The 13,618-nt window shown below is 32.8% G+C and overlaps 2 protein-coding genes across 2 annotated transcripts; both read right to left on the reverse strand.

Annotated features, from left to right (window-relative positions):
* Window positions 1-4,739: 4,739 nt before the first annotated feature.
* On the reverse strand, window positions 4,740-6,868 carry LOC121241510 (heat stress transcription factor A-6b-like). The gene is made up of 2 exons (XM_041139303.1): window positions 6,309-6,868; window positions 4,740-5,801 (listed from the first exon to the last, which is right to left on the reverse strand). The coding sequence occupies exons 1-2, from the start codon at window positions 6,618-6,620 to the stop codon at window positions 5,130-5,132; spliced, it is 984 nt and encodes a 327-aa protein (XP_040995237.1). The 5' UTR covers window positions 6,621-6,868; the 3' UTR covers window positions 4,740-5,129.
* A 1,551-nt stretch (window positions 6,869-8,419) lies between these two features.
* LOC121252664 (1,2-dihydroxy-3-keto-5-methylthiopentene dioxygenase 2-like) lies at window positions 8,420-10,934 on the reverse strand. The gene is given in 7 exon segments (XM_041152405.1): window positions 8,420-8,701; window positions 8,801-8,871; window positions 9,819-9,943; window positions 10,029-10,143; window positions 10,545-10,639; window positions 10,824-10,874; window positions 10,877-10,934. Coding segments are annotated over 7 exon segments (549 nt in total). The 5' UTR covers window positions 10,902-10,934; the 3' UTR covers window positions 8,420-8,634.
* Window positions 10,935-13,618: the final 2,684 nt, after the last annotated feature.

The raw sequence follows: 13,618 nt of genomic DNA on the forward strand, positions 1-13,618 counted from the left end.
CTAAATTAATGCGCACCATGGGTTTCACCACCTTTGACTAGGAATATTAATACATGCATTGAAAGCACAAAATGGCACTCGCCCAACCCCACCACACGACTCAAATGATATTTATCATTTTAATTTTCATCATTTTTTTATTATTATATAATATAATATTATATAATTAAAATTTATTTATTATATTTTAATTATGAATTTATTATTTAATATCATGTTATAAAATGATGAATATATTTTTTTTAATAAATATATAAGAAGAGAGTAAGAAAAGAACGAGAAGAGAAGAGATGAGTGTTTTAAGATTGGGATTGAGATGGGAGTTCGGCTGTCGGTGGCTAAAAGATAAGACTTTGAGGCTGAGAATTCTATTAGACCCAATTTGGCACTTTATGGGCTGCCCGCCGTTTGGGAAAGTTTACTACCAAACCCTCCCTTTGTTTTTTTCAATCTGGATAATGCTAATGTAACGGGCTCCTTGTATATAAATTTGTGTAATATATATAAGACAAATTTAAGCATAACGGATAAGTTTGTCTAATATATAAATGTACATAACCCGAGTGAAAGAGATAGAAGAATATGCTTCAAGTGGCGACATTTTTTTCTTTTTTATTTAGCTCCTTATCAAAGGAAATTACCCTAGAGTTTTTTTTATTTTTATTTTTATCTAAATTTAAAAATTCAAATAGAAAAAAAAATTAAGTAAAATAAGGGACCTTATAATATTTATTATTATCTATATGAGTTCTTTAAACATTATTAAATATTATATTATTTATGAATAATGTTAAATATCATCTTAGAGTGGCAAGTCTTGTGCACTCATTTTTACAAAAAAGTGAAGTCAACTATTAAAAAAATGATTTTTTTTTTCTCAAAATAATGCTAGATAAAGAGTCATAGTCATACCATATGCAAATCTCAAATACTAATTTTAAAAAAAGTGGGATTCTATATTAAAAAATTATTTTTTTATGTGGACTTCAGATTTATCTTTTTTTTTCAAAAGGACTATAATAGACTTGCACATCTTAAGATTGTAAATATCATTTTTTTTTTCATGTGAACCCTATATTTTCTCTTTTTTTTTATAAGGAGTGCATAAATTTACACACTATAAAACTGTAAATATTATTTCTTATTATTTATTTTATCTTTATCATGCGAAGCATTCAAATTTAAGTAAAATGTTGAGGTACCTTGTTAATTTTCCATTTAGAGAGAGAGAGAGAGAAGTCTCCTAAGCATCTACTCCTAACCTCATTGAGCAATCACTGAAAGCCATTATTATTTTGGTATAGTTGGCTCATTTTGGGCTTGGAAGGTCGTGGCTGGGGATATTAGAGCACTAGCAATAACTTACTAATCTTTATGTTTATTTTCATATTTATATAATATGCCTTTAAATTCATTTATATTAGTTTATACATCTCTAAATTCTTACATAGCTATAAACAGTACTTTTTGCACTATTTACTCTCCAAACATTATTTTTAATGTTTTTTCTCTCTCATACCCATTAAAATCAACTTTGTAGAATTTGTATTAAAATGATTTTGATATATGAAATTTTTATTAATTTGATAATACAAAGTGTTTTTAGTATATATTAATATTTATTGATAAAATTGGTCTTTTTGATATATAAAATTGGTAATATTTAAATATATGAAATTTGTATTTTTGAGTACATAGTGCTAATTGTAAAATATAAAAAAATTAATAATTTTAAGAAACAAAAATTAAAAATAATAATATTTATTATTATTTTGTTTAAAGATGCATTATCTAATGTGGGCGTTTTTCTTAACATGCAAAATTATTTTTTAAAAGATGTAATTTTTAAGATGCATATAGAAAAATCAATATTAGTGCTTGAAGATGGATTCAGAATTTCAGATATCGATGCCTCAACTAGAGGTTCGAAACTTATGGAAGAAAGAGTAATTGGTGCAAGCAGTTGTGGTTTAGGCTTCATTTGGAAATACAACTCATCTCAACTCATTATTACAATTTTTTTAAATTTTAAAATAATAATAATAATAAATAAATAAATAATATTCTAATAATATTTTATCAATTCAATTTACTTCAACATCTAAATGTTTCCTTAATGTCCTGCTCTGTAGAAGTGATTTGACCTACTCTTGATGGAGATGGCTATTTTATTTTATTTTATTTTAAATTTGTAGAAGCAGCAATTATAAGAGCCAAAAATATCTTCTTCTTTTTGTTATGTTTAGAGCTATTAGTCAATGTAGTTATTCCAATTACATTGATTATCATCGTTGAGCTGGAATACTTTGCCAATATTGCAGGCAGTCGGCCAAATAGTTTGGGACTGCCTGGAATTTGGGTCAGATAGGTTTGAACTCCCGTTCATCATCTTTATTAATTTTTCTCATTCATTCCTAGCTAGCCCAGCTACTGGCTTAAATGTGGCCCGTTTCTGATCATGTAAGCAGCCCATTTGTTGCATTGAATGGTTTTAAGTCATTTCTGCCGCGACAAACTACCGGGGGATTGTTTGGTATTTTTTTTTTTTTTTCTCATTCAATCTCATTTTATTTCGTCTTATTCATTTTTTAAACATCACTCAAATATAAATATTTTCAAATTAATCATTATAAATTTTTCTAACTAATCATTATAATTTTTTCAAACTTTCAAACAAAATATAAAAATAATTTAACTTTTTCAAACTTCAAAACAAATATAATATTAGAAAAATTATATTCTAATAATATTTTTATTTGATAATATTTTTATTTAATTTTTTCTCTTTTATTTTTCAAAACTCTATAAAATATAATAATTAAAATTATTTTATTATTATTTTATTACTATTCACAAATTTATCATCTTATCTCATTTCTTATGCACATGAGACAGAGCGCACGGCCTGACAGAATAGCAGTGTGTTATTCCTGCCAAGAGGTACGCGGTACACAAAAGCACACATAATTTTGTTATAATCTTTTATACAACTAAAATATATTGATGATATTTTTATAAAATGATAATATTTTTAATAATGATATTATCAAAATATCCATAATTTAAAATAGAATTGTGAAAATAATTACATATGCGTTATTTTCCTTTAAAGTTAACACTATTTAAATATTTTTACACCTCACATGTGGTTTAGAACTAACTCCCTTCTCAAAACTAAAGCCACATCTAAAATGTATGCTTTAAGAGGATGGCAGATGTTTCAATTGGAACCAATTTAGAATTATTGTGCACTAACTTATCTCTTGTAAAGACAGTTTAACCAATGAAAATTTTCAAAATAATTAATGTTGAGTTTCATAAAATTGGAGTTTATTTTTTCCCCTGATCTGCCTATCCAAGTTAGAGACAGGGTAGATCGATATAATCTACTTTGGTTCTTTACACAATGCCACACTGCATGCTCATGCATAGCATGTGCAACCTTATCGCTTTAGCAGACGTTGCAACATCAACATGCATGCTTTGTTGATGACTAATGTGTCAACAATTTATATTTAGAAGAATAAAGTTATAATTTTTATTAGATCTGTATCTAATAGTCAAAGAAGTGACCACGTGCCTTTTATTTCTTCTTTGTTATTCTAATTCACACTCTGTAATCTCTCGATTAGCATATACCCACGTGTTTGAATCAGGGTCACTAGGGTTGCTGAAGTGATTCAGTCTTATAAAAGGCATGCCTTGACTACTGTAGCCGTAAGAGAGAAAAAAAGGGGATGCATTAGAAAGAGAGGAAGGTTTAAAGAGAAACTTGTAAATCACAGAGAGAGTTAAGGTCATTCTGATGACCTGAATCTTATAATCTGTACATCCTTGCGATTTGAAGCTTGAATAAGATGATCTGACGTAGATACGAAAAAATCAAACCACGTTAAATATTATTATTCTTGGTATTTTCATTCTATTCTTATTTTCTATCTAGTTGTGTTTTGTTTATGATTTGTTGAATCAATCTTGATATGTATTGCTGTATTTGGTATTCTTGCCGAAACCCTCATTTACAACATTTGTGATATCACTTAATTCTGGGGGTCACACCATTATAAAAACTAATTATGTGATATACCGTATGTATTCCATTTTTTTTTTTTTTCCTTTTTCCCATAAAAAGGCGAAATGGGTTACAAACCTTCTTTAAGAGCTTGCACATGATATGATCCGTCATCGTTGGGATGCTTGCATTAAAATGCTTGCCAATGAGCTCAATGTCTTCTTCAATGTGTTTTGGAATGGCAATGAGCTCCTTTATCATTTCAATTGCTGATGCGACAACCATAATGCATAACCTCTAGGTAATTGATAATTAAACGCCAAATTATGTCGCTGAAAAAATGCAAAAGTATCAATGTAACGTACCATGTACTTGTCTCAAAAAGTTTAAGCTCATGGAAAGTAGAATATCTAATTAAATGAGATAGATTATAGAGTCATGATTCGAACTAATACTTATAGTATGATCTCATGTAAAATCACCACTTATTTCAAAAGTTTAAATTTTTAAAATAAGTGATTAAGCGTATAAGATAAGTAATGATTTCACAAATATAAATTATATAATTACCGGCAGCAACGTCAGACAGAGTGCATCCTGCAACATGATCTGAAATGCGTTGTCCGCACGCCTATTGCCATTTGGAGCTAAATGAATCAACCATACATCCTCAAGCTAGTCATGCCGCACATGAATAGACTTACTCCCTGCATCCCTTGCTCACATGAGAAGTAATTACTGATACTGTTGTAATTTGAGAACAAGAATGCCAAATCCAGACGGCAATTCAAAATTGCCAAGTTGCTATGATATTATTAATTAATGTGTCTGCCCATTCGCTTGAAGTACATTCTTCTAGTTCATGGATTGTTCCCCTTGTCGATATGAAGAAACCCATATGCCATTTCAAAAGTTGCATGGATTTTTTCATCAAGGAGACCTAGACACACACAAAAGATGCATTATTTAGGACATAGAAGCAATACAAGTAGAAAGCCAGAACAAGGATGTTCTCTAAATAGGACTAGAGGCCTGGTAGCTAGCCCAGCTGCTCAGCCAACATATCCACATCTCCTTCATCTTGCTGTTCAACACCAAGGATACCAATTATTTCTTCTTAGATATTAGCCTCATTTAACAGATTTTCCCAGAACACCTCCTCAAAGTCCTTATGATCTCTACTTTCGTGTTCCTCTTCTTTCTCTATATGTTCTTCCTCAGGGTTATTTTGGCTTCCACCTAGTCCCTGCATGCTCATAGCAAGTTCTTCCAGCTCTGAAGCTTCAAACTCCGACATGTCGCCGTGATCCTGACGCTCAAACTCTGACAGTTCGCCAACTTCAAGGTTACTAGTAGGCCCTTGATCAATAGTTCGCCTTCTCTTCTTATTCACCGCTTCCTCGAGCTCTTTTCGTCTGTGCTGCTGAACTAATTGTTGTAAAAAGTTGGGATTCTGCATTGCTCTTGTCAAGAAACTCATCATCTGTTGCTGCTTGAGCTCTGTCTTTCTAAGTCTATCCTCCATTGCTTGGAGGTAAGTTCTAGTATTCTGTTGTTGCTGTCGAAGCTTCACCAGTTCCACCATTAAAACCTGCTTGTCACGCCTCAACCAATCAAATTCTCCGTCTAATCCAAACCGTCCAACTTCAACACAAGTGTTCAGAGCCTGCTGTGAAGCATGGGGCTGAGGTGTCTTCCTCCTCTTAATAGTCTTTAGAAGATGCTTGCGTCCTCTAAGAAACCCTTCATTGGCAAACTCCCACCTATCAGGATCAACCTTCCTAAAGCCCTAACATTAATCAAATTCTTTATTCACGACCACATTCATTAGAAAGCTCAGTGTCACTTATGACATTAATTATACATATGGCAACACAAAATAAGATCTACCAGAACATCCTATGATGGTGTCTTGTAAATTTTATGCTGTAATATTCTTTGCACGTTCTTTTTCAAGACAGCAAATAAACAAAATATTCAAATAAATTTAACCATAAAAAAAAAAAAAAAAAAAAAAAAGGGAAGAAGGAAGAAGATGAAGGAACCAAAGAGGCGAGCGAAGGTACATATTATCCAATCTAGGTGTTTCATGAGGAACATGAACCACAGATGTTTGTGTTGTGAAATACACAATAATATAATAAAAATTACAATTAAATTAAATTAAAACGAAGCTGAGGCACAGAAATCTAGCTTGTTTAAGGAGATTGAAAAGAAACGTTATTGATAAATACTGTTTATTAAAAAAAAAATACCAACAATTTGCCGAAAGAAACAAGGAACAAGAACAACTTACATAAGTATTGAGCTGCCTGACAAAGCTTGAGAAATTGTTGTGCTTGAAGTATCTGGGGAGAAGACTCATAGCAAAGGACTGGGAATCCCAAACAACAAAGCTGTTGTTCCCTCTACTCCAAGAAACGATATGGTTTGTGGAGGGATCGTCGACGATGTCATACGTTTTGGTAAGGAAAGGTGGAGGACCTGTGCCATGGAGTCCCTCCCTTGGTTGAGGAGGAGGAATTTTCATAGATGGCGCCGTGTCCGAAAAGAACGAGCTGCTTGCTCCTGCAGGGAATTCCTCCTTCACTCGACCTTGAGGATACATATTTGCGAAAAAAGGAAACAACTTAGAAGATTAACTGTGATCTGGGTTGCTCACAAGAATATGGATTTGATTTGGGTTATGAGCATACGAGGCGTCTAATGGCTATGCAGGCTTAACAGCTCAGAACAATGCAGCTGAGATCTCAGCTAATTTCCATGATGAGAAGCTATACTGATAATATAATATTTCTCAAAATGGGTCCCGGGAATTGAAGTATAAAACAAGAAAAAAGCCAAGAGCATACGCAAGTATTGAAATGATCTGATAAACCAACCTTAGACTGGAAGGAGAAGAGTCATAGGTAACAGGAGCTTAGGCTGCTGTGGGGGTCAAAAAAGGGTGAGGAGCTTGGAATTAAGAACTGAGAACTTGGAGCTAAAAATGTAAATCTTCACTTTATTAAGAGCTGGTAGTGTTTTTTATTATTATTTTTTTTTTTGGTGTCACTTTTCACTTTTCCCCTTTTGGGAAGATATCAGCAGTTGAGTGGTGACGATGCATAAGAGAACTAAAAGTGTCATTGATATATTTTTCTCTCTCCTCAATCCCGTGATTCCTTTCTCATTTGGGAAAGCCATTTGGCGCGTTAATAGTTTATTTCATAGTCCACCTAAAGGACAAAGAAGGTTGTAGAGTGTATGTTGGTGGTATAACCGTATAACAATAATAATAATAATAAAAAGGTAAGGAAGAGAGGAAGAAAACAAAATAATTCGACAAAATGTATGTGGGTCTCATGAAGTTTGTATGGCAAAAGGTTCTATAGCGTTTCTGCAATTGGCAAGATAGTTTTGTGTCCCTTTCTTCCTATAACGGCACCATTCAAACTTATTTAGGAGTTAATTGGTTTAACTTTCTTCTTTTCAGTGGGTTCTCCGGAATTTTCATGGGTGGTTTCAGGCGCCAGTCGTAGAGCTATTGGTGGTTCTTGACCTCTTTTTCTGAGTGTGATTTGGGATTTGCTTCTGGTTCTTTAGAGTCCCCACTTGATGGAGAGTGACATCATAAAAATCTGCCACATGTTAGAGCCCAGATTGTGGATGAAATTACTTATATCTGGTTGGTACAAAAGGGTTGTCGACATAAATATCTTAGCAAGAAAGTATTATTATATGCACACATCATACAAGAGGTATTGGGGGTATCGTGGCATTAAGTTATGGAGTTTGGGTCAATTAAAACGGGACCCCAGTGGGACAAATCAACGAACAAGATGTGGGTGAGTGGTTGATTCCAAGCTTTTTCACACGGAGATTAAACGCGGTTAATTGGAAGGCCATAGAATATTTAAATCGAATGTCATTGAATATTGATATTGTCGAGGTTGATGACGAGCACTCCTCGACTTTCTCTCTTGTTTGTTGCGTACTTGTTTCGGATTCCTTGTGTCGGATTTTGAACTATGGATGAATTCTATTTTTTTTTTTTAATGGGATATCGCAATCAAGAAGTGGACAAATTAAACCTTGCATGCATGCGAAATTGAATGGCACTGCAATCTATTTTCCGGTTGGATGTCAAATTTGAAGTTTCAGTTGGATTTTTTTAATGTTAGTTAATACTATTATATAAACAATTTAATATGTAGAAGGTACTATCACTTTTCCGACTACACAAAATATCACCCATTTTAATCAAATTTACAGCAGGCATTCAGGATTAAACCCAGTAACAGTAACGCTAAACGAGCCAACAAAACATACGGATCTTTATATAAGCAAGAGAGTACATGCCACAGTACGAGGGCACGTGGCAGTCAGACCCGAAGGCAGAACACAACCAAGAACGTATACAAGCTTATACCATATCTAAAAGCGTCTATATTTCCATATACAGAACAGAGGTAAAAGATACTGAGTTTGCGGAGTAGGTGAAGCACTCTACACGAGTATAGTAAAGAACACAGACAAGCCAAGGGAAACCACGCATGCATTCCAGACCATATAAGCATAGGAGTCTTTATTTAAGTCGAGATGTTTTTGTTGAAGTCCAAGTTTAGAGGTAAATGAAGATTTCAGGCTGCAGCATCAACAGCATGATCACCAACTTCCTTCTCCACGAAAGCTTTAATGTACTCCTTCCTGCAAGAAGAAATAACACTCAAGGAAGCCTGTTAAATGCTCTTTAGGCCACAATATAACGGTAGGATATCGCAATAGAGAGGATAGGCAAAAATATACCTTGCAGGCATATGATCATGAGGACGATTAAATGGAGTCCAGATTGGATCACCAACAAATAGCCGCATTGCCTGAATAAATAAATTTTGAGAAACATTTTTTAGAAGATAAAGAGTGAGATGGAAAAACTATATATTACACTTGAAACTACCACTCCTTTTGCAATATGACCACCAAACTGTCAATGTTGCCAGAGAAATCACATGAAAAAGAACGAGTACTCGCATGTGTACATGAAAACAGTAATCACATTTAAAAGCCATTAATACTGATATACTGGTCGGAGGGGGAAAAAACACAAGAGTAGTACTACATATTCTTGCTTGATTGGTCAACACAATTTGTAGCACAGGTACAATTTACCTCTTCATTAAGCCTGACCATTGAGATAGACAAAAAATAAGTAAAGGGACACAATCTTTAATGGTTAGATCTTAAAGTAGGGGATGAATTAAAAACAAAGTGGTACTTTGGGGGGATAAAGAGAACTCTGGGAGCTTACTAATAATATTGATCAAAAGGATTGGTAGTTGGAGACACTATTTCCAGCTTTCCCTAATAAAATACCAAGAGAAACGTAGGTGGGCTTTTACAGACAAAATTCGCAGTCAATGACATCTCCAAGAAAGTGAGAACGTCTCATAGGTTCCAATGTACAAATAATCCAACTTAGGTGTAAGACAAGAAAAATATGTACTTCCAAAGTTTAATAATCTATTTTTTCAACCTACTGCACAGTGATAAGTAATGGAAGCATAATAAGCGATGATGAAAAATCCCCTCCACAGAAGTCCATGTCATGTAAGACAATGTTTAATAATCTATGGGCAACTATTATGCATAGCCCAAGTCTTAAATTAATGAAGAATTGAAAGAGTTAATAATTGTATTGGCAGTAAGATAGTAATAATCAGGAATAAGTGTGCTTGACAGTTGTGGAATGGAGATGTTTCAAACTGATATTTAGTCAGAATGAAGGCAAGCTGCTTTTATGATTACATATGTACCACATCAATACCTTGATGTAGTTCTCTGTATCCAGAGTAAAGCGGTGATAAATTCCAGCAGGCAAAACAATCATTCCACCCTTCTTCAACCAAACACGAATCCACTTGTCATTACGATCCCTGACATCAAAATATCCTTCACCAAAAAGCAAGCAGTCAACAACCAGATTTTTTGGGTGAAGCAGTGACTATAAATGAAAATAAAGCATAACTACTCTTACCACTTCCTGCCACACAATAGCGGATCTCCTCGTCGGTGTGAAGATGTTCCTCAAAAAAGTTTTTGATCTTCTCTTCATAATTAGGCAGCTTTTCTGGACAAACTTCACAGAAGTCCTGAAGAAGGCTCTCTCTGATTAAAAGTATGGTACAAGTACGGAGAGAGAGAGAGAGAGTATTTTCAGTTTGCAACCTTTAGTAAGCAAGACCTGATTATGAGCTTTTAAATGGAAAAATGAGCAAGACATATTTTAAAGCTCTTCCTATAGGGTCCAATAAATTCTTCTTGATAGCTAAGTTACATGTATACTCGTAAGAAAAAATGTGAGCTTCGAACTATTCTTCTCCGCAGTGATGTTTTACATCATTCTCCACAAGTTAGGGTGATGTTTGTAACACTTAGAAGTCAAGCACAACCTCATCTTGCAAGACCAGTTAGCGCAAGAAATATAAAACTGTACGTCAGTGTGAAAAACTCAAACATATACAAAAAAATAAAATAAGTTTTGCTAACCAACCATGTAGGAATAACCACGGTCTTCACGAATCTTCTTTAACTCCTCATCAGTTTCATAGTTATCAGCATCCAATCGCCAACTGAGTACTCCAAGTTCTACAAGTGAGCATAAAGGCTCATGTAAAGTCAGAGACCCAAACATTCTGGATCTAATAAAAATTAACATGTTCTACAAGTGAGTACTCCAAGTTCTACAAGTGAGCATAACAGCTCATGTAAAGTCAGAGACCCAAACATCCTGGATCTAATAAAAATTAACAAGTTCTTTAAAGATGCTCACCAGTAAGTTGATCTAGGGATACAAACTCCTTTGGCTCCCTGTGATGGGGAGTCTCTGGTCATCGTCACTATCATCCATGTACCATGCTTGAACTACTTCCTCTCTCGGATCCTGTAGATATCTGAAGCATGAGAAGATAAACCATGACAAAAAATGCATTTTTAATGTGATGCTTGTAAATGAATCCAACCCATGTGGTTTTACAAGAATGAGAAGAGTGAAGTTCAAAGATCCATGCAATGCAAGAAAATCTGATGCAGGACAGATTGCTCTGTTACGAATCGAATCTGATGCATGATCTTTGAATTTGGGTATTGTAGATAGCTGTTAATAAACCGTTCTGAGTCTAGTACAATAATAACTTTAAAAAAAATGTTCGGTGGGTTTAATTCAAACGTTTAAGGCCTGGTTTACTTCAAAGAGCAAAAAAGGTTTAGTCTCAAATGCTTAAAGACAAAAGAAAGCAGAAGAAAGGGAAAAAAGAAGAGCCCATACAATACACCAACGTTTTCTACGGAATCCCACCTAGGATTTCCGGATAGGAATAGTTCATAAGGGTTAAATACAAAATTAGTGCCCACGGTTTCAAATTCAAATTAAGGGGAAATAAATTGTTGAAAACCAGTCCAGAACACGGTACGCTTACCTCTGAAAGCAACAAGGTTTTTCTAGTTCAATATTTCAATACATCATCCGTTAAAACTTATATTGAGGAACTTACCACGCATGTTCCATCAAATTTAATCCAATTCTAACATAAGATCTTCAATTAAAAAAATTAAGGTTTACTTGAACGAAATCAGAACATACAACCAACAAAAAGAATGCAGGGAAAATTTACAAGGATAAATACTTTACCGAGAAACAAACAGAAAGAGATAACTATTACCCCCATACCTTTTCCGGGACACCCATCGTTGGAATCCTTAGGCTATGGATACTCTGAGAGAGAAAAGCTTTGAGGGAACGCGAGGTTGAGAAGGAGAGAACAGAGAGCCCTCTTATAATTATATCTTTGAAAGACGAAATCGACCTTCTTGTATCTAAAGAAGGCATTGAAAACTTGTCTGTGCTGTCCAGGTTAATTGAACCGTGCATCAGTAGGAGGGTAACACGGTCATTTTCCGTAAAGATAATTTTTTGTAAATTTAATTTTTTTTTTTTTTTTTTTATCAAAGTGTACCGATCAGTATTTCTTTTAAGTATTTGTGTGTTTTTTTATATATTTAAAATACACACACATACTTTTTTTTTTAAATAAATAAATTTACAAACCGATTTAGGGCAGGTTTGAGGGATGGGATGAGATACAAAATTCTCATCGCATCTCATCTCATCATTACACATTTTTCAAATCCTCATACAAAATATAATAAACAATTCAACTTTTTCAAATCTCAATTCACGTTTTTCAAATTTCAATACAATAATAATATTAAAACACAATATTTTAAACTCTCAAACAAAACATAAAATTCTCATCTCACCCTCCAAACCTGCCCTTAGTTTTTTATGCGGTACATTAAATCGATTCTATTAATAACGTTTAACTATAAGGTTAATTCAGTTATAATTATTTTTTTGAAATCAATTAAATTATTTTATACGATCGATACGCTAGAGTAGACATTGATATCTATTGCATGAATGAAGATATTAAGAAAATGTTACATTTTGAGTATGTTACAAGTAACATGACCAAAAATAAAAGGTCACTAATATTTCAATGGTGTGCAACTCCCGCTTTTCATTCTTGTAAATAGACTCAAGCCTCGATTGAGAACACATAACTTTTAAATGAAATACAACAAATATTTTTTTTTTAATTTTAAAATAAAAATTATATTATAACAATATTTTAACTTTATAATATTTTAATTTAATTTTTTATCTCACATTTTTTAAAACTCAATAATAATAAAAAAATGCCTTAGAAAACCATTGAAAAAAATAGAGACTTAGGAGTACATTTGGTTACCAAACTCATCTCAATTTATATTAACTCATTATTATAATTTTTTTAAATTTCAATACAAAATATAATAAACAATTTAATTTTTTTTAAATTCTAAAATAATAATATTAAAAAATAATATTTTATCAACTCAATTTAAGATCTAAACGTAGCCAGTTTTAAGGAATATTGAATGGACTCATTTGGTCAAAGGGTGGAATTTGGTTGATTGCAGCGTGAAAGGTCACGTTGAATGGTTATCAAATCCAAAACGAATTTTACTTCCCCTAATCGTTATGATGATAATCCTCACAATACGGTCGATTTAAAAAGGGAAAATGCTAATTGTCCTCAAGATGGATCTTGATATAATTTATTTTTTATTTAGTGATAAAAAAGTATTTTTTTAATAATATTATGATTTTTTTTAAATGTTTGAGGATATAAAAAAAAAGAACAACTAAATGAGCTTATCCAGAGAATTTGTCGCTACACTGACTCTTTAAAAAGAATTCCATATAATACAACTTGAGAGTTTTATTAGAAAAATCAAATTTGGACTTACTTTACATATCTATCTTTGTTATACTTTGAAGTCATGTAATATGGACAACAAAAAAAAGTGAATCCATCCATGAAAACCACGAAAGTCATACCGTCTGTCAAAATGTGGTTTCCTCAAGATAGAGCCCACTTTCATTCGGCGAAAGGAAGATTTTAAAGCGTTTCAAAGAATAAAATATGCTCTTTGAGAACACGTATTTAAATGTTAAATTGAGTTGAATTAAGTTAATATGATAAAATATTATTAAAATATTATTTTTTAATATTATTATTATCT

The sequence above is a fragment of the Juglans microcarpa x Juglans regia genome, chromosome 1D (assembly GCF_004785595.1).
Source record: "Juglans microcarpa x Juglans regia isolate MS1-56 chromosome 1D, Jm3101_v1.0, whole genome shotgun sequence".
NCBI classification, from domain to species: domain Eukaryota; kingdom Viridiplantae; phylum Streptophyta; class Magnoliopsida; order Fagales; family Juglandaceae; genus Juglans; species Juglans microcarpa x Juglans regia.

What these genes read in the sequence shown, in the direction of transcription:
- LOC121241510 (XM_041139303.1), bottom strand. Translation starts at nt 6,620, where the DNA reads ATGTATCCTCAAGGTCGAGTGAAGGAGGAATTCCCTGCAGGAGCAAGC. An exon ending in TCAGGCAGCTCAATACTTAT is followed by an intron (nt 5,802 to 6,308) that starts GTAAGTTGTTCT and finishes GATTAATGTTAG; the next exon opens with GGCTTTAGGAAGGTTGATCC.